The sequence below is a fragment of the Numida meleagris genome, chromosome 3, assembly GCF_002078875.1.
Source record: "Numida meleagris isolate 19003 breed g44 Domestic line chromosome 3, NumMel1.0, whole genome shotgun sequence".
Lineage (NCBI taxonomy): Eukaryota > Metazoa > Chordata > Aves > Galliformes > Numididae > Numida > Numida meleagris.
In genome coordinates this window covers 96,871,486-96,897,828 of record NC_034411.1, presented here as the reverse complement: position 1 = coordinate 96,897,828, position 26,343 = coordinate 96,871,486, and the positions used below count along the sequence as shown (strand labels likewise).

At 36.6% G+C, this 26,343-nt stretch overlaps 1 protein-coding gene across 3 annotated transcripts in view; it reads right to left on the bottom strand.

Annotated features, from left to right (window-relative positions):
* The window catches only part of ASAP2 (ArfGAP with SH3 domain, ankyrin repeat and PH domain 2), a 92,439-nt gene that overhangs the window by 7,103 nt on the left and 58,993 nt on the right, over positions 1-26,343 (bottom strand). For 2 of the 3 annotated variants that reach the window (XM_021390454.1, XM_021390455.1), the window contains exons 10-25: positions 23,143-23,246; positions 22,960-23,029; positions 17,458-17,545; positions 16,377-16,425; positions 16,101-16,267; positions 14,653-14,786; positions 13,914-14,008; positions 12,025-12,214; positions 11,808-11,893; positions 11,506-11,621; positions 10,967-11,034; positions 10,130-10,243; positions 6,258-6,513; positions 3,612-3,773; positions 2,524-2,692; positions 753-820 (exon numbers count right to left, since the gene is read on the bottom strand). In XM_021390454.1, coding sequence (XP_021246129.1) covers positions 753-820; positions 2,524-2,692; positions 3,612-3,773; positions 6,258-6,513; positions 10,130-10,243; positions 10,967-11,034; positions 11,506-11,621; positions 11,808-11,893; positions 12,025-12,214; positions 13,914-14,008; positions 14,653-14,786; positions 16,101-16,267; positions 16,377-16,425; positions 17,458-17,545; positions 22,960-23,029; positions 23,143-23,246 — 1,936 coding nt within the window. The remainder of the gene's footprint in view (positions 1-752; positions 821-2,523; positions 2,693-3,611; positions 3,774-6,257; positions 6,514-10,129; positions 10,244-10,966; positions 11,035-11,505; positions 11,622-11,807; positions 11,894-12,024; positions 12,215-13,913; positions 14,009-14,652; positions 14,787-16,100; positions 16,268-16,376; positions 16,426-17,457; positions 17,546-22,959; positions 23,030-23,142; positions 23,247-26,343) is intronic. The other variant, XM_021390456.1, reaches the window with a different exon arrangement.

The following is a 26,343-nucleotide window of genomic DNA, read 5'->3' as shown; positions in this document are numbered from 1 at the left end:
AAACAATAATACAAATTGAAACCAAATGCGTCATTCTCAATTGGACAATACAAAGAATTTTATATACTACATGACTACATGTATTTCATTTTTAATGGTTCTTTCTAAAAAACTGAATGTAATTTTTCTACCATCTTCCTTACCAAAAAGGCTTATTTTTCCCAACTATAATTACTTAAGATCTTTAATGCTGCAAGACATTAAATATTGTAGATATGCTACAAGAGAAAAAAAAAGCCTACAAAACAGATGAGACCAGAACCAATTTTCTCATTTCCCCACACATTCACTCCGAACTGCATGCTTTTAGAATCTTTCTTGCCTAATCATGACCATCCCTATCAAGACCCTGGACCCTTCACTGGAGACTTCTAACAAAGATGGGAGATAATGATTAGCAAATTCTCACTGTGTTGATATGTTAAAGGGAAATAAAAAAGAATCATGGTAACAACCAATAAACGGAAAACATATAGTGGAAGAGGAGATTGGGTAGGAGAAATTCCACTAAAACCACCACAGAATCCATGCAAACTTTTGATATTTTATTGCATTGTCCTAAAATAGTAGCTAAAATATTGCTCTATTCATGCAGAAAAGCTTTAAGCGTTCAGACCTACACAATCAAGAAAATAAACAAGACTGCTGGTACTGACTGTTTAAATGCACAAAGTAAATGAAATAACTGGCCCCGTTACACTGTAAATACCAATAGCTAACTGCAGCAAAATAAATCTCTAAACCATAATTACCAGTTTGTTGTAGAGCCCCAAGTCCTCTAGACTGCCCCTTGTTACTTAAGCCTGATGACTTCTCAGACCTGTTCAAAAAAGTAAGAAATTCTTCCATTTAAGAAACAAACAAGAAAACACCAACCACAAGAATCCAAGCTATTTTTCAAATTATAAAGTTCTTGTGATATTGACAGTATATCTTGGTGACTGGTATTTTAATTTTAAAACACTAGTTTGCTTCCTTATTTTTGAACAAGCTGACAATAAGTTGCACTTCAGCTACAAATGTAAGGTAGACAAATAATTCTGGGTTCCATTTCTGCAGTTTGTATAGACCTGATTTTCTTTTCCTAAGTTCTGAAGTTCATTCCATTGTTTTTTAGTATTCTTTGGGGCACTTCATTAACTATATACATCATTACATATTGCCTGTACAGTATAGCAAACTTCAGCAAGTTGCCTCTCCCTTTCAGTTAGTATGGTATATGCAGAGGGCTAGTAAGGAAGGTCAAAGGTCGTTTATTTCTCATTCGCAAAGCATCACCCAAATATACTACCTCACATAGACATATATGCATACATGCCCCTATATCTTGTAACTATCTAGGTTTATACAGGCTATATACTCTGCCAAATTTTCAGTGGCAGAGAATCAAAACAATTCCTAGAAAATTTAGTAACATATCTCACTACGCTTTCTTTTGGAAAGCTTTCCCTAGTGTCTAAATTATTCTTGCTACAATTTAAACCACAGTATTATTTTTAGAGCCCCCCTGAAATGTAAAAAGGAATGGCATCATCCAATGCTTTGTATATATTTGAAGACTTGTATCTGTGTTACAATTGCTCTTTTTTAAAAGATGAGAGACTCTCATTTTTTCCAAATTTTTATCATATGAGGACGTATTTTCTAGACTTCTCATTATCCTACTGATCTCCCCTGGTTTCAGCTTCAGTACTTTGTGTCTTTATTTTACTTCACTACCTAAAACTGAATAGAGTACTCCGGATGAGGCGTTACTGATGTTGAGACAATTGGAAGGATTAATTGCTAAATCTTGCGGGTTATAAACAAACAATATTCTTTCTCTTTGGCACTCCCACAGTAGCATGCGTCTTCTGACTTACTTTTATTTATGACTCATTATGCCTTCGCAGATTCTTCCTCTAAAAGATTTTTGTTTAACCACACTTTGCTGCTCCATAGTGTTTTTGCAGCTGATTGCTCCTCAGTACCGAGTGTTGCTCACTAAATAACACCCTTCCTCTCCTTAGACTACAATTTTTCAAGGCTACTTCGAATACGATTCCATTCACCAAGACACTTGTCCCTCCTAACTTTATTTCCTGCAAATTTGAAGATCATATTTTCTACTCCAGGTCTCTCTACTGCCATGAATGAAAATATTGAATGGAACTGAACACTGGACAAGCATGTGAACAACAAATGGCATAATCAGACACAATATCCTCTTATCTCTTTTTTGTTATAAGAAAACTAGAAACTGATTATTCTTTGTGGCTTCTTACTTCCAACAAGGGTAAGCATTCTGTAGATACTGTGCAAGTCATCCAATATTAAATCACTAGTCTAGCCTGTTTTTACTGTGGGAATCCTTGTAATGTGCTCCCTCAGTATCTGTCTTCTGTTCACTCACATACTTTAGAACACATCATTGGCAAAAGTGTGTGTGTTTTTTAGAAGACCTTCATGTTACATGCCACCTAATTGAAAAGTTAATAATGATTATGAAATGTATGCATTAAATACTAAAATGGCATCAGTTACCCAGGAATAGGCTTTCTTTGAGAAACTCTACTAGGAGGTTGTGGGGGCAGTGGTGGAGGGGTTGGCTTAGTTTGTGGAGGAGCTGGTTGCTGTTTAGATTGCTGGTTCAAAGCTTCCATAATGCTGGCTGTCTTTGCCACTGGAGGCGGTGGTGCAGGAGAAAGCACATCTATAGAAGAAAAGTTAGACAGTGAAAAGGAATTAGACTTCTATTTACCATTTTGTCTTTTGGATTCTCATCCACAGGTTTTCCTGTTACAGGATTTATCTCTATCCGAGAAAAACACTTTACTACTTGTAATCAACAACTTACACATACAGCAATCCTGCCATTGGAAGGAAGACCTCTCTGGAAAGAGGTTTACCTTTAGTTTTACCTAGTCAAGATCAGAGAGCTCACAAGTACTTCCATTCATCAAAGCATTAAAGTACAAACAGAAAATTCTCATGTCTTAAAATCATTCTGATCTAATATTTTCAAGAATATGAGTGTTTAATTGAAGTGCTAATACTGTTTGCTCAACCAAGACCTTCAGTTTGTGTTTTATGGAAAAGTAGCTGAGTGAATATCTGAGAAATTTTGTTTAGAGGAACTTCTTTTAAAATCCTGTTAGGACAACATTTAGTCAAAGAAACATCACATTAGATTTAGTAATTAATTAAAATTTCTATTGAATTCTTGAAACCACTGTAACAGCAGTCGGCAATGCACCAAAACATCTCTTTGCATTCCCACGTTCTGCAAGAATTGAGCACAATGGTGGAGAGGTAGAAGTCTGGAGCCGCAGGCTTACATGAAACACTTATCTTTACAAGTCATCAATGAAAAATGCATCATTAAGGCTATACATACAAGTGGAAAGCTCTTTAGTTCTAGTAATAAGGTACTATCTCCTGTTGACCCTGCAATACACCATACAGTCCTCAGTGGAACGTCAGAGAAGATGGCTCATACGAAGTCACTGGATGGGAACGATAGGCCAAAGCTACAGTCACCAAAAGAGGAAGCATGAGTTGTGAAAATGGAAAAATAAGCCAACTATGATTAGATACAGCAGAAGGGAAAACAGGGGAAAGTGGAAACATACTTGTAGATGTTACACGCAATGGCGGCACAGGGGGATGAATAGCTGGTGGATCAGATGAAGATCTCTGCCTGCTTATACTTTCCACTCCTAAAGAATTTGTCCTCCACATTGTATTAGATGAAGAAATTGTCTGAATACCACTGCCAAGAACTGAAGGCTGAACTAAAAAGAGAGGAAAATACTGCATTATTATTATTGCTCACCCTAAGCACAAAGCGTTAATATTGACACCTGTGCTTTTAAAAGTAGTGCAGCTATACACTATATTCACCAAATTAGAACTACCGCCATCCTGCAGGAATGCCAGAGCAGAAATCAGAGTCTGCTCTAAAAAAATTACATACAAGTTTCTGGCTGAAGTCTTACTAGCTCTTTACACTAAAATTTTTCTCCAGTCATTACTTCAAAGTAGACCAACACTTGAAAAGCAGAAATTTCTTAACACAAAGAGAGAAGACATGTCTCACTTCCCTCTTTAATCCTTGGCTGTAATCAGGTACACCAAAGAAAAAGGATCTCGCTCATAGTATCAGCAGACTTTGCTGACTCAAGGTGAAACATCAGTTTTGATTTGGAATTGACGTAGAACTGAATTTGACCCAAACAAGAAGCTATAATAGCTAGGCACGAAACTAGAATTGGTTACACAGTACTGCTGTTTCAGAGACTCTTAAATGATTCCATTCTAAAGAGCTGCCTCTCCATTCATCAGAAACATACTATAGGTTTTCATCATCAGGCCAATATTTTGCCCTTTTCACGCCATTTTTCCCTACTCAGAGCATGAACATCATATTAAGAAAAAACCAAAAAGAGTAAGGTATGAATAAATATCAGGTTGCAGGGAAAAGCATAAAAGGCTCAGAAGACTTGAAGAATAGATTAAAGCTAAGAGGATAAAGGAGCAATAATAATACATCATAAGCATAACAACAATACCAGCTATCGACAAGAAGCTAAGACTGGTGATACTATCTTAGCTTTTAACCGAGAATATAAAATAATAGGCTAATACACTGCTAGAGTAAAGAACATGAGTTAATAGTCTCTCTGAGCCAGGCAGCGTGCTTTCTTGGCATGAGTTGCACTATACTGGTGCCAACAAGTCTGGGGTTGGGAATGCAAAATGACCCTATTTCAAGTGTCATTTAATCAAGGGCAAACACTGGGTAAAACCATATGGTTTGCCCTTTCAAAGGGTGAAAGAGTCTATTTAATTGCTCAATTATATTACTAATTTAGGGATAGTATCTAACAGTTAAATGGACAGTGTAAGCTCCTTCACAGCCAAAAGACAAGACACTGGGTAAATTTTCCTGTTTGGTGGGTGAAGCATTCCTTTCCATCAAGTAAAAAACATATTCTGATATTAAGCTTAGACTTCATGCAAAAATGTCAGGTGAAAGGAATCCCACCTTGGTCAAGAAACACAGTTGTATGCAAAGCTAAACTTCTTCCAGTCTCACGCTACTTTTTCAAAGTAGCACAGAACCATGCTGTTCTATTGTTCTCAGTCTTTTTCCCCACAAAACAACACATTTTAATCCGCCTTTTATGCTGCAGCCACTCCTGTGGAACAAACAACTGAGTTTTCATATTACGCAAATGTTCAATTTGCAATCTCAGCCATGATCACTGTCACATGGAGCCCTGTATTCTAATCTCTGTGCAGTGTTTTCCAAGGCAGACATCATTCTCATTAGCCTAGAACATCCTGCACTCCTAACATCCTCTTCTGGAATTTGAATCTATTAGAAAACAAAGTGTTTACACAGTCATTTTCTGGAGTTCAACTTTACATAAGTTTAACACCCCTAAAAGACTCTGGATTAATAAACAGCACTGAATTAACGAACTGTTAATTGCACTGAAACAATGAAACACAACAGAATGTGTACTGAATAAAAATAACCTATACAAATTTCTCTACACTTCTCCAGTACGATCCAAACAGATTATATACGAACATAAGAATGAGGCTTATGTGTCAGCTTTAATGGTAGATTTTGCAACCTTTCTGAACTGGGACGAGGTCAGTACATTTTATGTATATTGTTCTGCTGATCACCTACAGTCAAATTTTCAGGCAACTAACAGTTCTGTAATTTATCCAGTTTTCCATACCATGAACCTATACTTTGTTCCATTTTATTTTATCAACCTTGAAGCACTTATTTATTAAGAGAAGATCTGTAATGTTAAAATCTCTCATGTTTGGCATACACTCTCCTTTTCCCATGTATTCAAACAATTTTCTATAGGAGCCAAATACTATGAAAATTCCACCTTTCAATTTTCACTCTGACAACAAAATCTACAAGTAACAAAAGTATGAAAAGATGGAATTTAAGCAAAAAGTACTCACTGAACTAAACAGACTGTAGCAGTCCTTTTAATAAAAGGTCTGATTTTATTGAGGTTACTTTGCATTGTTTACTCACACACTATTGTGTACTTTCTTGCACATATACTGAAAATCACACTCCTAACTAGCTGTGCAGATTCACTTCAAATATGCAAGACGAAGTTATCAATAAACTGTTCCAATACTTACCTGTGCAAAATAACTGTAAAAAAAAAAATTGAAAATGAAAGAAAAAAAAGGTCATGATCCCAGTCATCTAACGTATTTTCCAGTGTTAGTACCTTTGCCAATATTCCTTGGAGGTAGAGGAGGTGCACTACTTGTAACGGGTACTGTAGGTTGAATGGGAGGTGGACTGCTACTGAGTATTGCTCCATATGTTTCATTCTGTAATATACTTGGCATAAATCCCCTTTGCTTATCCTTAGCAATGTTCGCTGCATCTCTTGCCAACGATGCTACGTTAGGCTGAAGTTGGTTTGATCCAAGCTGATAGAAGCTGACGGGCCTGTCTTCTCTCCGATTAGGACTGGGTTGCTTTAACACAATAACAGAAGTGCTCACTGATACTGCATTATTTGTACTCGCTTTACTTATTAACAAAAAGTTACTAATTTCAAGACAGTAAAAATGGCTTCTAAAATGCATTTTTGTTGCTTCTAATACATAATCTGCTATCTACACTCCTCCCGTTTCAAGAAGTGTGCATGTTAATAAAAAAATGTGAACTGCATTTCAAAAAGTTATTCTTTCATCTTCTCTTGTAGCATACTCCTATATGATAATACTGTATTCTGTATATACACACAGAATCACAGAATGTCAAAGACTGGAAGGAACCTCAAAAGATCTGTAAGAAGAACTATATTGCTATAGATAGTAATAAAATACAGAAATTCAGAATAGATCAAGTTTTCCTGCATAAAAATACCGTGTAATATTTTTCAAAAATATACAAACAACCGAAGAATCTAAGCCTCATATGAAGTTCAGCAGCGTTAGATCCCAAACTGATGATGTTCATCTCAAAAACAGGACGGAATTGCATCTGAGTGTTCTGCCTGTAGAACTACAGGCAGAACTTCTGCTTCAAGCTACAACACATCAGGAGCCCAGACTTCTCATGAACTCTTTTCAGCTCACTACTATCACAGCACCAGCTAGGGAAATTAAATGGCAGCTGGGATGGAATACTGCTCAACCTATGCACATTATCAAATGAGCTCTAATTAGCCATTCTTGAGATCTGCAGCAAGTCATCTGTTTGCCATGCACACAACATTAGTTTTCCTGTTTCAACAGCAAGCATGATAATTATTGTTATCAAATCATAAAAATAGCTCGAGTTAAAAATTCATATGGCTATTGCAGGAGTGGGTTGCAACATTCCACAGTTCAGAGAGCACAATTAAATATGACTTTAGAAATAGTGTTAGATAAACACTTAGCTGCACAGCCTGTACGAAATTAAAATAACTATTTAGAGTAAAAGCATTAGAGCAGAATGGACTTTCATCAACAGCATCATGAATAAACAATCAATTTTCTTTTGAATACATTCAGTGCCTACTCTGGATAGATCATGTAAGATCATGTAGTCCTTTAGACATGTTATAGCACAACGTGATAGCTCAAAATGATGTGCGTGACATCCATCTGCGCTAATCCCTGCCTTTACTTTGGCTTAGCAGCCTCACTCCTTTCTGGATGACTCTTCTCTTTGCCTGACCTCCCCACTGTCCTGGTTCTGATATTCATTTCAGCCCACACTTGCTTCTGCTCTCTAAACCATTATTTTTTGCTTTGCTGACTTAGCTTTCAGTGTTATACCAAACAGAAACAGCATGATACAGGGTCAAATGTGTGCCAGAATGGAGGCAAACAGTGAGGCTGGATCAGGCAGTTGGGTGTGGAACTTTTATACAAAAATCCTGGACTAAAAGAACTGCCATTTCAGAAATTATCCTTTCTGACAAAGATGATAAAAATTTATTTGAAAGAGAGACAAGTTTAACCGATACACTGATATCCATAAACAGAACTCAGATCACACACGTGATGCTAAGCAACAGCAATATGCACCAGTGCACTCAGTGTAGTCAGACACGAGTCTGTGATTAATAGTCCTTAATCTCCTTTCAAAAGTCCCTGTAAAATAAGCCTACTAATAGCAGGCAGTGAAGAATCAGTTTCATTACTGTAGCCTCACTGCTGAGTAGCGGGTAACTTTTATATGAGGTGGAACTTGGTAACGGGCCAGAGACAAAGCACAAGTACAGAAGGCAACTGGCAAGAATAAAGGAAGCGAATAAAAAAATGGCTCAAAATTTAAAAAATAAATTTAGAGAGCTCAGTCCCAGAAAGGACATCCAGTTGTAAAACTCTCAGGTTTTACAGCAGGACAAAAAACACTGCAACAGAAAGTTTTGAGCTGCTTTGTCAAAAAAGCTCACTATTATTGCTGTTACCATCTGAATGGTGACATAATACACAGGAATAAATAAATGTTTGGATATACTAGAAAGACTGGATTTAACAGCCCTCAAATTACAGATTCTTACATACATACCAAAATTCTCAAGATTTTTTTTTAAGAAAATTCCCAAAAGGAAACAAGTGTTCTTTGAAAGGGAGGGCTTGTCGTGGCTTTTTTTACTCTTCTTTGCTAACTCCAGTGAAAGTCAACTGTCAGAGGCAATAGCTCTCTTGCACTAAGGAGGAAAGAGATGGGAGAAGAACCCTATGCTGATAGGATCTTGCCAGAGGGATATTTTGCAGCAGAGGAAATCTGTTGATGTCGAAATTCATTTCCAAAATATTAAAGCATTCCAGAAATCTGATGGCCTAGTATTTTTAAAAACAGTCCGTGAAAGGAAAAAAAGAATGAATCTATGACTGTGAGGTTTTAATATTTCTGAAAAGAAAAAAAATCCAACACACAAGATCTGGTTTTATGTTATTAATCATTGAAGTATTGGCAATTCAAGTCCTATCTGAGATGGGGGACTTTGCAGGAGATATACTAGAGTATCAACATCTGTAGAATGAAAAGAAGTTGAATTTCATTATCCAGAGGAGAAAGGATTCTTTTCTTAGCTACTTCCAAGAGAAAAATGGTTGTGCTAACATCTAGAGATTAGCAAGTACTGCTAATCTCTACGGTATTTGCTCCTGTGTATTTCTTGCACTTTATACACAAAGCAGAAAAGGCACAAGGAATTAGAGCTCTGTGCACTCCCCCCAAAAATATCTGTTCAATACTCCTACACTATAGTTCAAATATATTTTCAGAGTCGTTCTGGTATCAAAACTTGGTAGTTTGCCCCCTGTCTGTATGTTTAGATGCTTAAATACTTTTTAGTTTATCCTGAAACTGGGAAATATATGTACATATATTTTTAATGGAATGAAGTTCCTATGGCACTGGAATACGTTATAATGTGAACACTTGTAATGTGACTACCCTTGGAGATTTTCAAAAGCCATCTGGTTATAATTCCAGGCAACAGCCTCTAGGTTAACCCACTTAAGCAGGTGGGTTGGACCAGAGTATCTCTTGAGGCCCCTTCCAGCCTCATCCATTCTGTGCGATTCTGTGACCCAGCAGCACCACTCCAACACTTGAAACGTGAAGTATGAAAATGGAAAACAAAAGCATTTTCACAGGAAAATTCAGAATTAAGACACTGTCTTGCTATTACTGAAAATGCTTAATTTAATGTACAAGCTTAGTGCCACTGAAGACAAAATTATAGCCATTAGAGCAGTTTCACAGAAATGAGGAGGGACTGTAGAGTATCTCTCTTTGTGAAGGCACTTTTCCAAGCACATGACCTCTGCTTCATGATCAGAAGACCTACATATTTCTAACTTATTGAAAAACTAATAACTCTACTGAACGAACATTTACTCCATTAAGAAGAAAACACGACCAATGATCTGCTTGCAATTAGCCAGATGTGATTTTTTTAACATTTTACATAAAACACAAGATAAATAGTAATTTAAGAAACTAACATTTGAGCTACTGCATTTTACTACAGAATGTCATTCTGCAGTATCTTAATTCCCACAGTATGAAATCTTATTGAGATCACTATGAACAGCTTACTTACACAGATGTATGTACAGAAAATAGTGTACTGATACACACCTGTAACTTTTCATCCACATCATCATCACTTTCATCAAGGTCTTCATGGAGTAATCGCCATTCATATTCTACGTGAACATGAGAATTAAATCTTCCAGACAGTGCTTGAGTTAGCTGAGGAGTAAAACATGACTGTTGACACCTATGGTATGTGCAGAACTTACTTTTAAAACACCATAATTTAAAATAAACAAAAATCACACATTGAAGGAACTCTGGTTTCCAAGTACAAATATCACCTTTGTTTTAAAAACAAACTTCAGTAATCTAGAAAGTCATCACTCTGGGCTAAGTTCAAAGAATGAAGCTCTGTTCAAACACAGCACGAAGAAATCAAAAACAACCAGCCTTTTCATTACAGGCCCACTCTCCAATTTATGACGTGAAAAACCACAACCTATTTGCTTCAGTTTAGAAATTGCACGTCAAAGAAATTAGCCGCAACGGCAGATTTTTTGCTCTTGGCACCTTGACCCCATCAATCAATTTTCCTTGCTTAGTAGACATAGTGATGGTAGCAAACTTCATTTCTATGGCCTTAACCCTTAAAAAAAGTCTTTTACTGATTCAATTTCAACAGGCTGTCTGACAAAACTTTTGTGGATGAGATGCCAAGATCTTAATCACAGTCATCCTCTGGCCCCAATAAGTTAAATATTTCCAAAGAATCTGTGAAAAAAAATAATTTTCTTCTTAAAAGCATATAAATTTATTGTTTTTCCTAAGCAGAAAACTACTCTGGAACATTTTTGCTGAATATTCAATTGTAAGCAGTTACATATTCAGACATAATTCCGCTTATAAACGCACAAACATAAGGAAAGATGCCACGCTTACCAATTCTTCACAGTGAGTATGTTTTAAGCGCTTAGCTATATCAAGTGGTGTCTCTCCTGATTCATTAGCTGCATTATATCAAGAAAATAAAGTAAGGATGATAGAAGTCATTATTACTGTCCATTGCTAAAGACAAAGATATACCAGCAAGCGCGTAGTGAAGCACTATACCAACACAATCCAGAATTCATCTCTTTCCTTTGTATGAAGGTCCAACTAATACCAGTGCACTGAACATGATAAGGAGTAGCAAGGCAGCGTGTCACATACATGGAATGATAGCCATGAAAGGGCAGTATATAATTAGGCAAGATGTTAAACAAAAATCTCAGTGCTTACGTAGATTTGTTTAAAAACAAGTGTAATGTATAAATCAATTTAAACTTGAAATAAACAATGAATACTCATTTTTTCAAACAACTATTATTATTCACAGAATTGTTAAACGGTTGAGGAAAAAAAGCATGTATTCCACCCTCACTTCTTCCTTATCTGCAGTAGTGACAAATATGAAATTGAAGTACACATTACCCTTTTACCTATTTCAATGGAAGCTTTCCCTCTCAGAAGCAATTTGAGGCACTCAACGTTGTCTGTCAGACAGCAGTAGTGCAGGGCTGTGCTACCTTTACATGTCTGTTTGTCTAGATTGCCACTATTGGGGTATGAGAAAGAAGAGGAAAGCTGATTAAAATCAGTTTCCTAAACTATATCAATAAGCCTGTATCATTACAAGATTTTTAAATAATAAAACGACATCTGCAAATACCAAAATTCATTTTAGGTATTACTTGACAGAAAAGCAGCATCAGTAACATTTATTAGTTCTCAATATACTCACCTGTTCTGCACTAAAAAGTCAACTATATGCAGGGATGTTCTATCAACTGATCTAACAGCGAGGTGAAGTGCTGTTTCATCTTGCTCCTAGGAATAACAAAAGCGCTCAGAACAGCATTTCAAATCTTACCTCCATTAGAAAACAAAATCCTTTTTAATTATGAGAGCATGTTGCACTTTTTAATAACATTTTTTCTAATACAATTAGCCACACTTACATGTCCATTGGCCAGTGGAATTTTTTCTGTGAGATCCACACCATCAGCATACACTTGAACTAACCCAAGAATGTCTCTTGATTTGACAGCTTCACAAAGAGCATGCAATTTAGCTGCATTGTCAGCATGCCTTTTTCTTGCATATTTTCTCTCAATATATTTGGCAGTAATATAATCTTTTCTTGCATTCCTGAAATTTAATATAGTTTACTGTTATATTTTTTTAGTTAAAACTTCCATAAAGTCATGCAAGTCTTTTGAAATAAAGTCTGAGAAAGCCTGTATTTCTCATTATTATTCTTTTTAAAATACTCATCTAAGACATGGCATCTCATATTTCCAGGAAGAAATGGAACTACAGAAGGTTAATTAAACAGCCAATATAAAAACAGACCATAAGTTTTCCCCTCCGAATTCTGTTGTAAAGCTGGCCTCAACATTACACAGTTTTACATAGGGAAGATTTATCAAAGCTTTATAAACCTGTTTTGCTAGCAACAGTCTTTCAGGTTGATGTTTTTCTGACTTGTACTCCTACATGTGCTGGAAAAGAATGGAAGGCATGAAATACAAAAATCTGTCTCGTACCACTGGTCAGAGAAACCAGGCCTTGATCTACGTTCACAGCAGTGACTATGATCTGTAAAGCAACTGTTCACCATAGCCACAATACATAGGGAGAACGTAGCGGAATTTTTAGTTTCACCTCCAAACTGAGGTGAAAACTACCATTCAGGATATCTGAATCAGTGCATGAATTACCACTTACGCTGTTAATACATAACTAACAAATGACAATTCTTCTTCCCATTGCAGTAAGACAAGACTTGGCATGACTCTCATAAGCATAACTCCTTACCAGCTCTTGGGATGTACATAATGTTGCACAGAAGGCGTTAGACAAAGCCCAAATGTATCATTTACAATATTACAATAGTTGGCAAAGGGAAAAAAAATCTGATGAATAATAGATTGAATCAATGGTCAGCTTTTGCTCCGAAAGAAGAGAATGGTGTTCCTTCTTTATTTTAAAAAGCGTCTGTTTTCAGGTTCTTATTTCACAAAAAAACCCACAAGTTTGCTAGAACAGCTTTATCCAATAAAATTACTTCCTAAAAAATGTATCATTTTTTAAAGTATTCTATGCTATTGATCTAGCATTCAGTGAGATTATTAGCAATTTCAATTATTAATATTTATTTTTTAAATTATTGATAGAAATAGTCAAAATTATTTACACTGTAGCATTTTACATTGGCTATGTCAGAATGGTGGAAGTCTGGATAACATAAAATCAGCTTTATTCAAAGCCGGCTCTTCTGGGTTTGCTTCTGCATTGTTTACCAGCTCTCCCATACAGCCAAGTTGGCAGCTGTCCTTGCTGTGTCTCTGCCATCACAGTTCAGTGTTTTCGAGGAATTCAGTTAAATGTTCTCTCTTTATTCCGTATAGTGAGAGAATGAAGTCCTAGGCAGAGTCTCTACAAAACAAGTGTTTAGTACCTGTCAGGTAAAATGCTTACTTTATTCTAATTTCTCTTTTGTCTTTAAAAAGCACAAAATAAATAGTTTTGGTTTAAATTCACATCTTTGTGCCCTTGTGTGTCTTTAAAATTCCTCAGCAGGTAATCTCTAATTTGTTCCTATTCCACAAGATATGACCTAGAGAACTTAGTTAGAATTCTAACTATTACGAAAGTTACGATCGGATAAAATTCAATAAAACAGATATATAAAGCATCAAGAAAAAATTAAAAGCTTACTCTATGATTATAAGGCTAAGACACTGCATGTCTTCCATGGTCTGCTGGCCCAAACCACAATGGGACAAGTCATTAGCAATGCCAAATAACATGCCTGCCTTTTTTTCAGTAGTAGCTCTTTACTTACATATCACTGCTCGGATTAGGTTTGATCATCTCATCAACTGGCAGACAGCATTCCATAATTTCATTAAAACTGGCATTCCCAATATTCTTTGCAAGCTGGTAAAAAACAAAACCAAAACCAAACATTCACAATTCCCATAAGAAATACATTCAGTCACTGGTCATACACATACTTGTGAGAGGACAAGGGAGAATGGGAGCTGGGACTTTTAGTTTCGCATTCCTATTTCTGTTATTGTATCAGTGATCAAGAACAAATTATGGTAACTTACTGGACAACAGTTTTCAACGGGGATTTAACAGACAAACAGAAAGAGCAGCCGATAGTGGTGACTCCTCTGTGTACCAAAGCCAAATAATTTTTTTTCCTTTGATGATTAATTATTCAGCATCTTTACAATTTTAACGAGCTCACTATTTGCAGGTTCCTTCAATTTTTAAACTCGGAGGAATATTTATATTTATATGTCAAACAGCTGTTTAAAGAGCAACCAAGATTGAAAAGATGTGGAAATAAAAAAATATTAAGCCTTTTTTAATTTGAATTCTAAGATCAAGCAAAGCTTACAAAAAGACAATATATTCCAGGAGGTTAGCTTAATCTTGAGGAACTAAGTCTTAATTACGCTACCAGAGATGATTTTCAAGATCGGAACAATATATAAAATACAGAGACAAAAATACACTTGTGTTGTTGGTATTTTTAGTATTACCTAAGTCAATAAAAGTAATTTAATTACCAAAAGTTCAGATGTTCCCAGCACATCTAATGTAAGTGACTGCATTCTGGAATAGTGAACACCAAGTTCTCTATGGATTCCTGAGCATTCAATGCAAGTTAGAATTCCCAAATTTGTTGAAAGCCAGGTAGGATCTGAAACAAAATGTACTCACAGGATTAACGTTATTTATGGGGATGAGTTCATTCTAGAAAATATAATATACAGTAATGAAATTCTGGAAAAAATAAGATTATTCTACATAAATAATCAGATTCCATTACTTATGTCTTTCCATTTTCTCTATTGGGAAATATAAGCCAGGATTTTTTAATGGGGCAAATAATGAAAATGCTTTTTTTCATTTTTGTGTTTGTAAAGAGAGCTGCTCAGACAGTCTAGCTTGTCATTTTCCACACTGCTTTCAAGAATTGCAATTCTTGAAACATCACTATTTTACAGCACACCAATAAAGTGGCATCACATCCCAAACAGGTCACTTGAGGTGCAACAGAAGCTGAAGTAACAATGCCTAGAGTTCTTCTCTATTTCAAGTAAGTTTTAGAATATGTGAAGCAGCAGTGATTAAAAAGATACAGTATCACACTACAATGCATTGTCACTCAACTATTTCAAAGACAGTAAGACTCATCATACATTACCCTTCCTTGTCCTTTTTCCTGCTATTCTGCATTCTTGTTAAAATTCCATTATTTTCCAGTTAAGGAAGCAATTTCCGGTCAATTAGGCTGCTTGAAGTTAATTTATTTGATAAAAGTGTGATAGCAGCTATTTACAACCTTCTTTAAAGACAGCAGGATTGACACGTAGACTCTCAATTCTACACAGTATCTACTGCTGGAAGTTATTGATTTATAAAATGCAGACTGGTTCAGAACGGATGTTTTCAGATAAAGCATCAGAACAAAAAGCCTAAGTCCTGCAGTGCCTCTCTAACATAAAATAGCACAAGAAACAGTGGGAATTTAAAAAGCATAAAAGCAGAAAATCGTAGATCAACAAAACTCAATGCTGCAAAGCACAGTCAGCAAGTGCATTCTCTTCCAAATAAATAGTCTTATACCTAACTCCAGGCTCACTCTCAAAACAGAAAAAAAGGAGAAAAAATGGTGCATTAGGAAAATGATTCAAGCATCTTACTGCTCTCAGGATTTGCCCAAATCTTAGGTAAGATGTGGGCTAATAAAGTAAGTTCAGTTGATTTATATCAGCAACGGATACAATTAACAAAATACATGGGATAAAAATTTCCTTTCCAGTAACCTTTTTCCCCCACTTAAAATATGCATATTACAAATCAGTCTTACTAAAGCAGTGCAATTAAATTATTAGCATATTCTACTCTGTGTATAATCTTTGCGAGATAAGCAGTAGAAGTGAAAGCATCAAATATCACTCTCACGATGTACAGAAGTTTTACCAATTAGAAATACGCTTAACTGAATCACCTTGTGCTCCACAGTCACAACACACATCATTTCCAGTCATCCTTTGGACTTCGGATATAATTTCTTTTGTCAGTTCCTGGACAATATTATTTTCTCCTGTGTTATCATCTCCTTTGAATGCATTATTTAAAGCTTCCTCTTTGCTGTTTTGCAGAACAGATGTCCATCTAAAATGGCAGTAATATTTTGCTATTAAATGTTTCAGCACTTGTAGAGTTCAAGGTAATGTCTCAGTAGGACACCAATATCAGAAAAAAAATTAGAGAAGTAACTCACATTTGACATTCCTGTTCATCTTCTGCTTGGAAGTGGTATGTCCTGTCATCTGCATAATAAATATTTCACATACTGATTACAAAACTGTTTTTGCAGAAAACTCTCAGAAAAACCTAAAATTTATTGACGTTTGACTCTCTAGTCTCATCACTGGAGTGCTGACAGGCAGAAGGTCTATTTATTGTGTTTCACTCATAATGGGGATAATGAGCTCATCTACGCTTACATACGAGGATTTGTTCCTCTTTAAACAGAAACCTGTCTTCAGTGCTGTGCTTTTACTACACGAGCAGCTGGGCAATGTTTCCATATTCTGGATATATCCTCAGTAATCATAAGTCTGAAGTTTCGCTGGGTGCAAGGAGGAGTGTGCCTAGAATACAGACTCCATATTTGAGTTCATCAATGCACGTAAGAAAGATTTCAAGGTTCCAAACGATCAACAAAGGCAAACCAAACTTATCAGACACAAAGATACGATTCAAGATAAAGACACAATCAAGATAAGCCCTAAACTTTTTCAATTAAATAAAACAAAAAGTTCTATTTACTACTACTTCCATAATTCTAAGCGTTGTTATCTGTACTAATTAAATAAAGACGCATCATACATTTTAAATCTAAGAAAGGAATGATAACATAGTTTGGTGGTGTGGTTGGCTTTAAAATTAGAATAGTTGACGAGGTAAAACTAGGGCCAGAGAGATATTCTACGCTGAAAATTCCTAAGGTTCAAAAAACATTAAGAGAGTGGGGATGCATGAAAGGCCACACGAAGAGTAATGTCAAAGCAAAAGTATTGTTACTCTTTGTAAGGGGCACAAAATGATATGGAACGAAGGAATAAGCAGAGCTCTAAAAACATGCAGTTTTCCAAAGACACAGGTGCAGTTAACTTGCATTATGCTATAAGTGTGGAATGGTAAACTGTCCTAGGAACGGCACTTTATAAGGCCCTTGCTTTATTTTAATTTATTTTAGTGTTCTTTAGCATTTTATTTTAGCATTGAAACATCTTCAGAAATGATGTAAAATCCTTTAGTATTAACTGCAAGTAAAAAAACCTAAACAACAAACCTACGTGATATGAGGTCAAAACATTTTTTCTCCTCTGGGTTTGTTTTCACTTGGCAGGTTAACAGATTGAGCTTTGCAGGAGGTCGGTTAGCCTATTTGAAGATAAAACAAGATACAAGTTTTAGTATAACGATACTGACTGAGCCCTGCAGTCCTAAAACGTAGGATAACATCCAATTTGCCACAAAGACTTGATGAATGACTGCTGCTTCAGTTTTTAAGGTACCCAGGTTTTGAATTATGTTTTCTCTTGAATAATGGGTTTGTAAATCACATTTTCTTACATTTAGCCGTTTAGTTCACTGATAACTGGATAAATACTAGCACTTTGTAAGGGGGGAGGGGCAAATATAATTTCAATTATCCTTTGATAGTCCTTTGATCACCTTACCAGTATCACTTATCTCAAACCATCAGGTGTAACAGAGAGATGGATTCATTTTACTTTAGTTTAAACTTCTAACATTTAGACATTCAGTTTTAAAAAGTTAATTAATCTGTTTTCAACAACCAGTGAAGAAAGACTCTCAGCAGATAGTTCACCGCACCCAACCTTCCACACTGAAGGAAACTAAGAAGTCTGCACACAGAAGTCTTGCAACAAGCACGTGCAAAACTAAGTTCCGACACTTCATAAAAATATGTAGTTAAGCAGAATATTATACTCCATAACGATATATACTTCGTAGTCATGTTCCTCTCACATATTTCAGTTCCTTATGAATAAAGAGTCTCAACGTTTTGTTAAAAGCAAAATGAATAAGCAAATTTCCTTTTCAAAAAGTCTCATAAAGGTTACAAAGACTTTTCAAATAGCAATTCTGCACTCATCTCTTCTTTCCCTTAAGCTGACGGTCCTCCAGATCTCTAGTAGGACCCAGAAAGGTATTTTTAACCTTGGCTTGATGAATTAGGAATTAAGAAATTGCGGCTGTAAAGACAGAAGTACACATAAACACATCACCACACTACTGCTATGTTCTAACCTTATTAACATATCAAGTTGCTAAAACAAGATTTAATAATCTGCGAACAAGAATTATTATTAAATAAATTTCATATCACATAACGTTATGAACTTGCACTCAATCATAAGAAACACGGATCTTCTTAATATCTTCCAAATTTATTGATGGAAACATTTCGTTCACAAAAGAAAGAAGAACAAGTCCGAAGAGTCTTCAAAACAAACCGATAAAATGTTCTAGCTGGCCAAAAAAGGAAAACAACAGAATTCTATCCGAAGGTCACTGAGAGATCAAAACCACGGAGGAACATAAGGGAAACAATTACGTATTTTTTCCCGTTAAAAAAAAAAAAAAAAAATTACAGCCTCCTTGAAAACCAGCATACTCCTGCTTTTTCCAACCCAGCCACCAGACATAACACAAAGTCATGCATGCTTTGAAACAACAAACCTCCAGGTCGCTAGCTGGGCAATGTCAACCAGATTGTACTCATGAGAGGTTTTGGAAGCACTAAGATGACAATTAATTGAGAACCACACTGTATTCTCTGCCTAGTGAATAGCTTTTCAAATTACAGACATTCCTTTCAGTTGTAAAAGGACACACAGTTTTCATTATTTTAGCCTACGAACAACAAGAGTTCTTAGAAACTAGAAGCATGAAAGAACGCATCTTGACAATGCCAGTTAGAGCTCATTTTTTGGGTTACATTTAAATATACTTAGTACCCATAGCACTAAGGTTTCCAGTGTGTACATTTTTAATGTATTTAACGTCCAGTAAGTCTCCAGAAGCTGCCTACAATGAAAATATAAAAAAAAGCAATAAAAAATAAAAATAAAAAGCATTTGGTAAAGAAGCCACTGGACAACTAATACACATCTTTCTCACAGGTTCCGTAAGAATGTAAAAATGCAAGCAAATTCAGGTTAAGAAAGAATCCACTTGCTGGAAATTTAAAAAAGTCCCCGAGATTTTGGAGCTGAATTGCATTCAGAACCTAATTTGTTTTCTGTAACTTAGGAAATATGAAGCTTTAAGTGGACCCTCTGTATCCTTCAGACCGATACAGACAGAACTCTTTGAATAGGAGAGTTCAGTATAACAATTTTGTATCAGGATTTAAGAACCAATGGAAACAGCTCCATCAACTTAACACACATCCTGGGTCGATGTTACAATTCTGGAATGCAATTATATTCCGATGCTTACTGAGAACCAACTTAACCCTCTAAGAAAATCAGCATTAACAACGGTAATAAAAAATAAAATACAACACAATAAAAACATATTAATATTTAGCTAATAACATCACATTCATGCTTCTATCCTGTGGCCAAGTAACAGCCTCCCCATGCCCTTTACTTGATGAAACATATGCTTCCATCCCAGACATCAGAGTATTGAGATAAAGAGAGGCAAGGCTGTGCAATTTTCTTAGGCATACTGTACTGTAGGATGATCCAGACTTTTGGCCGACACTACAAGTAGAAAATGGTAACAAACATTTAACTGCTATTACACTATTCGTTTGAAATATTTGGAGTTTGTTCTCCTGCTTGAGTTTCTGATTGGATTAATGTATTTCAGACTACTACCAAGATTTTGGACATCCATGTGAATGCAACCATGTCCTGAAAAGATGTTTTGCCACTTCTCATGCACACGGACTTCAGCATCAACTTATATTCCTTGCTGGAAAAGATGTAACCATCTATCCATGAAAACTGACTTATAATATCTCCTAGCAAAAAGCAATATGTGTAGGAATCAAGAAGTGTCCTCTAAGACCATACTGAGGAGTTCCTCAGAACTGAATCCAGAACTGATTTTCACAAAAGGCATGAACAAATGTGTCCTCTTGCTCAGCAGACTGGTCAGCTGATTTTACCACGCACTTTTTTTTCTGGGTATCATAGTGATTTACTAAGAATCAAAAGATTAAATCTAATTCCTTTATGTTCAGATAGTCATGTTAATCACAGTGGTAGACTGAAGTTTCCAGAAGTAAAGAAAAAAAAACAACAACAAAATTCCTTGATAATAAAACTCCCATACTCCTCTATTGGCAGACAGTCAGCAAATACCACTTAAGCTCCTGAAACTCAAACTGTCTTTGAGGAATCTTTGAGGGGAAGTTTTTTAATGAGAGTGGTGAGGTGCTGGAACAGGCTGCCCAGAGAGGTTGTGGATGCTCCATCCATGGAGGTGTTCAAGGCCAGGTTGGATGGGGCCCTGGGCAGCCTCGTCTAATACTTGATCTAGCAGATGGCAGCCCTGCCTGTGGCAGGGGGGTTGGAAGCTGATGGTCTTTGATGTCCCTTCCAACCCAAGGCATTCTGTGATTCCATGAATCTTCAAATTTTTATCTTGTGGCTTTTTGATCTAGAAGCCATTTGTGAATTCCTGTTTATATCATTCAATTGGCCTCTATTATTGTTTTTTTTTCATCTACGCATGTTAAATTGCAGTCAGCTAGATGTCAAAAAACATTCCAGTTGCTAACAATTACACTAAGGAGCAGTGTCTGTTTTTCAGCCAATCCTTCTCTTGCACATTGCTCTGTGAATGCGAATTTCCTTGAAGTTTTAAGATGTCTAAAAATCTAGGTTCTGCACATATGCTGATACGGATGTATTCAGCTTTACAGCTAGGTTAGAAGAAACCATAGTCTCCCCATCCATAACAGAAGAGCACTTGGCAGCCAAATTTAAGTGAGAATACAGCATCTGGAACTGCCTGAGGATAGCTGCTGGAGAAACTAAACAACAACAAGAAAAAAATCAGTCCCTCATAAAAACCTGGGAGGCTATAAGAACAAAGAGGAGAAGCCCATGAAGAAAATACAACCTATAAAGGAAAGGTACTTGCAGATTTCTATTTAATATAGCAAACAAAACTGGCTACTGGATTTCTTAGAAATGGTTCATTTTGATGAACAGCTGGGAAGAGACAATGACACATCATATTTTAAGACCAACAGATATCAGGCCTGAGGATGCTTGGAAATCAATGTTGTTGCTTCAAAAATCAGAGCAGCCCAGAAAATCCTTAAGAAACAGAAATTGTCTCTACCCATTTCAATGTCTATGATATAAGTGTAGATTTTATTTCTAACCAATATATATGGAGAAACACAGCAAATAAGGAAAAACAGAAGTGTATTTTAAAATGAGAAGCTAGTCTTGTAATTTTTTTATTTAAAGATCAAAACTGCACTTGTGAAACCTACACAGCTAAACCCACATTTAAGTACCTACTTTAAGCACTTGACTTCCAACTACAGCCGCACAGATTTCAGTGGGAACTTACGATTCTAAAAGCGTATGACCATCTGGTAGACAGCTTATAAAGAGTCGGTATCTTGGTAGAACTCAGTAAGTGTATTTGTACATAAAAGTTGTAACATTCTGCTCCACAAGTGGATTTTGTAGCCTCTGCTAGCTCTAAGCTGCCCTAACTCCACTCCTGCTGCTGCCATTATAACATGTTCAATGACAAGTCCACTGACAGCACACAGAGACATTAGAATAGAAACACTAACAGATTTTTCTCTGACAAGGACGCACTCACACACACTCAAACAGAATGGACAATCCCAAAGTCAGAGCAGTGACTCTTTTGCACTCCCTAACTCGTGGTTGTCAATTCAGAAAGCAACAGCTTGTGGTTAGATGCACAAATGAGAGATTGATTCATTTTTGCTGCCAGGGTCAACTTGTAGTCATAGCAACAGTCATAAAAGGATAAAGAATGGAAGGGTTCATAAGAGGATCAAGAAACAGGACTGTTTATTGGACAAAGAATGGGAAATACTATCATTGGGTTGATTTTTGCCTTAAGAAACTTAAGTTTTGAGAAAGCAACCTAAAAAGAGGAAAGTTAAGGGAAAGGAAAAATAACTGAGTTCAAAGCCAAGAGCAAAAATTAGGAAGTAGGAAAGTATGAAGCTTAAAGCTTTAAGTATTAAAATTCACTATGTTGCAAATATTGGTAGCAAAGAAAGAGAAGCTTCTAAGGCCCTCTCTTTCATCTTTCTGGTAGAATTTGGCTTCAAAGTTAATTTTCTCCAGTAGTTACTCTCCAGGAAAGTTACCTTCATAACAAATTATCACACAGCAGCAAATTTGGGGGGAGAGAAGAGATTCAACATTCTTTCAGATTGTCTTGTAAATATAGAAGTTGTTTTACCCATATGTAGAAGACGGCTAACATCCAACCATATCTTTTCCACATACTGAAGTTAGAGCTTAATTTTTAGATAGTCTGGTAAAATATGAACAGTTACAAGAAGAAAATGAGTCCTTAAAAAAAAACCATTTTTTCCATTAGCGGTCATTAGCATTAAAACAGCTGTATTTTTAGATACTGTGTACGTCTTGATATATTTCTGAAACATTGCCTTAAAAAAATGTATCCATCATATTCAAAACACTGCATCAGGAATGTAGCTAACTCCAAATTATAAATATAGACCAGCATATTTGTCTTTTTGTATTAGCAACCGTGTACATAAAATACTGTAAACAAATACTTACTGTACCATGGGAAATTGTAAGAAAACCATTTTTAACTGAGCACTTCCTTTTCTGCCACACTTTTCTGATTCTGGTTTAAAGTGGGGGGGAAAAAAGAAAAAAAATGACTCAATTTTTAATACATTATTACATTATTTTGGTCTTCAGACATATTTTTCCCTAGTAGAACCCAGCAGTACTCACCCATCACTTTTCTTGTACAGACTCCCATTCCGCTCAGTGCCATGTTCCTTGTTTCCCTGAGGCTGATGTAAACTGTAAGCTGTACTCTGACGAATCTGAGAATCCTGAAATATAAAGAACAGCAATTTGTATTCCATTCCACATTTTCAACCAAAATATCCATCTTAGTAATGAGTTTCAGAGCCTTCCCTTCTGCTCTAATCCGACAGGCCAAACAAAGCACTCTTTTCCTCCAGTGAGGAGAAAAAGATAATTTCTTTTTCAGAGGACACAGAAGACACTTTGAAAGGCACTAGTAATGACTCCTAAAATCCCTTTGCTTTTACTTAGCTTTGCTACCGCCTTTATTTATGTTTTTAACCAGAGCAACTGGCTTTCCCATTCATGCAAACACTGCGGTTCATAAATGCTAAAGATTATTATTACGTGCAATTCCTAGTGCGCTCTTTCATTGTAAAAAATAAAACATAAATAAATGTGAAGTGGTTTCCCCTGTGGGAACTGAGTTAAGTTATTCTCTTTGAAAAGCAAGAGGGACTCACTAGAAACATAGCTCAGGAGGCATACAGGAATTAGTAGGTAAAACTGTAAAGTTTTTTTCTGTAAGAATAATCTAAACCAAACCAAAATAGCTTGAACACAGTAGACTGTTGTGACAGGAAGGAATAAACTGAACTATTCTAACCGCTCACAAAAGCACCCTGGCAAAGGACCCACCTGCTGCAACAGTCCAGTTCCTTAAAAAAAATAAGAACCTTGTAATGAGAAATCTGATGTGTCACGCTGTATTAGCAGCAGCAGCACGATGGGATGGACTTTTTAATTCATACGCCAACACTGACTAGGATTTACAATATTTATTGTTTTCTTCTCTACTATCTTTGCTATACAGATGTAAGACACCTTAATTATATACAGCATGTAATACAAGTATAGGAAGAAAAATAAAACAATCACAAAGAAAGCAGCTCACTTAAATGACTATCTGAGCTAACATAAACAAAACCTTAAGAGTTAGTAAGAAATAAACTCACTAACTTGATTAAAATCCTCTTCGTAGCAAGATGAGATAGTATGTCTCAGATAGACAAGGGATATGGTCACACGATACGTCAGTTTCGGTTTCCAGAGTGTACACATGATAAAATCTACAGTAATCTAAGAAGCATGCATTTAAAACATCATTTCTCTCTAATTACCATTAGCTTCATGGACTTCCTTACCCTAAGAGTTATCTCTGGATGTAAGTAGTGGGAAAAAAAAACAACTAAAACTAAGAACAAGTCTTCTAAGAACAAGTTTGCCTTCTCAACAGCAAAGGCATCTCCGGTCAGAAGCATGGCAGGGACAGAGCCGCCACCTACAAGCCCTGTTCAGCATGCTTACAGCCTAACTCCACAGCTCCCGACTGCAGGATGCCAGCTCATCCCGAATGGTCCTGGAGGTCAGCGGTGCTGAAAACCACAGGCTGAGCTGAAGGTAGCAGAGTCCTGGTGCTCCTTTTTGGCAGGAGCAGCCTGTGCCCTCGTCCCTGTCTCACGGCTAGTGCTGTAGGAATCTATATCAGGTAGTGATGACGTGCATCTCAAGCTTTTAAAGGCACTGCAAAACCACCACTTAAAATGACCGTGCCTGACAAAGCATCCCTTCAGATTTAAGTCAGTATGTTTATCATTCTTCCCCAGCTTGTTTATACAGAATTATTTGGTTTTGCACTCTGGCTGCCAAACATGAAAACATTTGAAAAGAATTCTCATCACTGATCAAGAAGCACTGCATGTGTACATTCACTTCTGAAGAAAATCTGATCTGACACTGCCTATTATGTCCTACCAATGCCTTAATCTCTGCCTCCCATTATTGTGTTGCTTCAGTAAAAGAACTCCATTCCCAAGCAGATGAGAAGCCTTACAGGAAATTAATTTCAGTTCTCCACATCCTCAATTACACAGAGATTTCAGATGACCTCCAACACCTGCCCTGAGCAAAATTCCCATTACTTAAGATCATGCTGCTCCTTTTTGTGGAACATTTTCTGCTGCATTTCAACTACCTCCCTTCAGCTGCTGTTTACTCCCAGTTGCTATGTTTGGCCAAACTGGCAAGCCAATGATACAAGCTTCCTGCCTTATTTCAGCTAGAGAGGAAGCTGCTGTAGATGACGTGTATTTCCACACATTCATTTCTATGAAAAGAATCTTTAAAAATTTAGTATTATTTCATGAAAGGGGGTTACGGACAAGAGTTAAAAGATTTCCAATTTTAAATCTCTGGTTCAGGCTGTGACTAAATTAACAGTGTGCTATGTGATTCCCAGATGATGGCTTTCCACAGTCTCTGGACAAGCAAGTTCACCATTTTGGTCTAGCTTCTGAAAGACATTATGCCATACGACTAATCCCCATCACAATTAACATCCTTCCGGGCAATTTCAGCATCCCTTTCCCATGTGTGGGCTCCCCAAAGGATCATCCCTTTTTTTTTCCTGATAAGTATATTCCACATAACAGGAGGACAAGTCATAGACAGCAGACACAAGAGCCTCACTGGAGAAGCAAAAGCAATGCACGTGACCTACAAGAAGAAACAGAGCACTGCAGATTGGAGGACATTAGACCTAGAGCACAGCATTGCTGTTTTAAATCTCTCTCAAACGTACTAAGATCAGGACAGATTGAAATTCACAAGCCAAAGTAGCTGAACTTTGTTCACTTTATCAGCTTTGAAATGCGGATAGGTGTACAAAAAAAAAGTGAGTCATTTCATTTCATTGCAGCATGTTTATAGTGAATCACTTCTCTGACCATAAACAGGTTCAAAATGATTTCTTCCGAAATCTTACAAAGATTTCTAAATAAAGCTTAATAACACAACTAAAAATTAAAGAAATGTGACAGCAGTACTCTGTAAGGATGGTCTCTGACTAGTGGCCCCCATCTGGAGTACTGCGTCCAGGTCTGCGGCCCCCAGTACAGGAAATAGGTGGAGCTGTTGGAGAGGGTCCAGAGGAGGGCCACAGAGATGATCAGAGGGCTGGAGCACTCCCCCTATGAAGACAGACTGAGGGAGCTTGGCTTGTTCAGCCTGGAGAAGAGAAGGCTGTGAGGAGACCTCACTGCAGCCTTCCACTATTTAAAAGGGGATTATAAACACGAGGGGAATCAACTTTTTACAAGGGTAGACAGTGAAAGGACAAGTGGG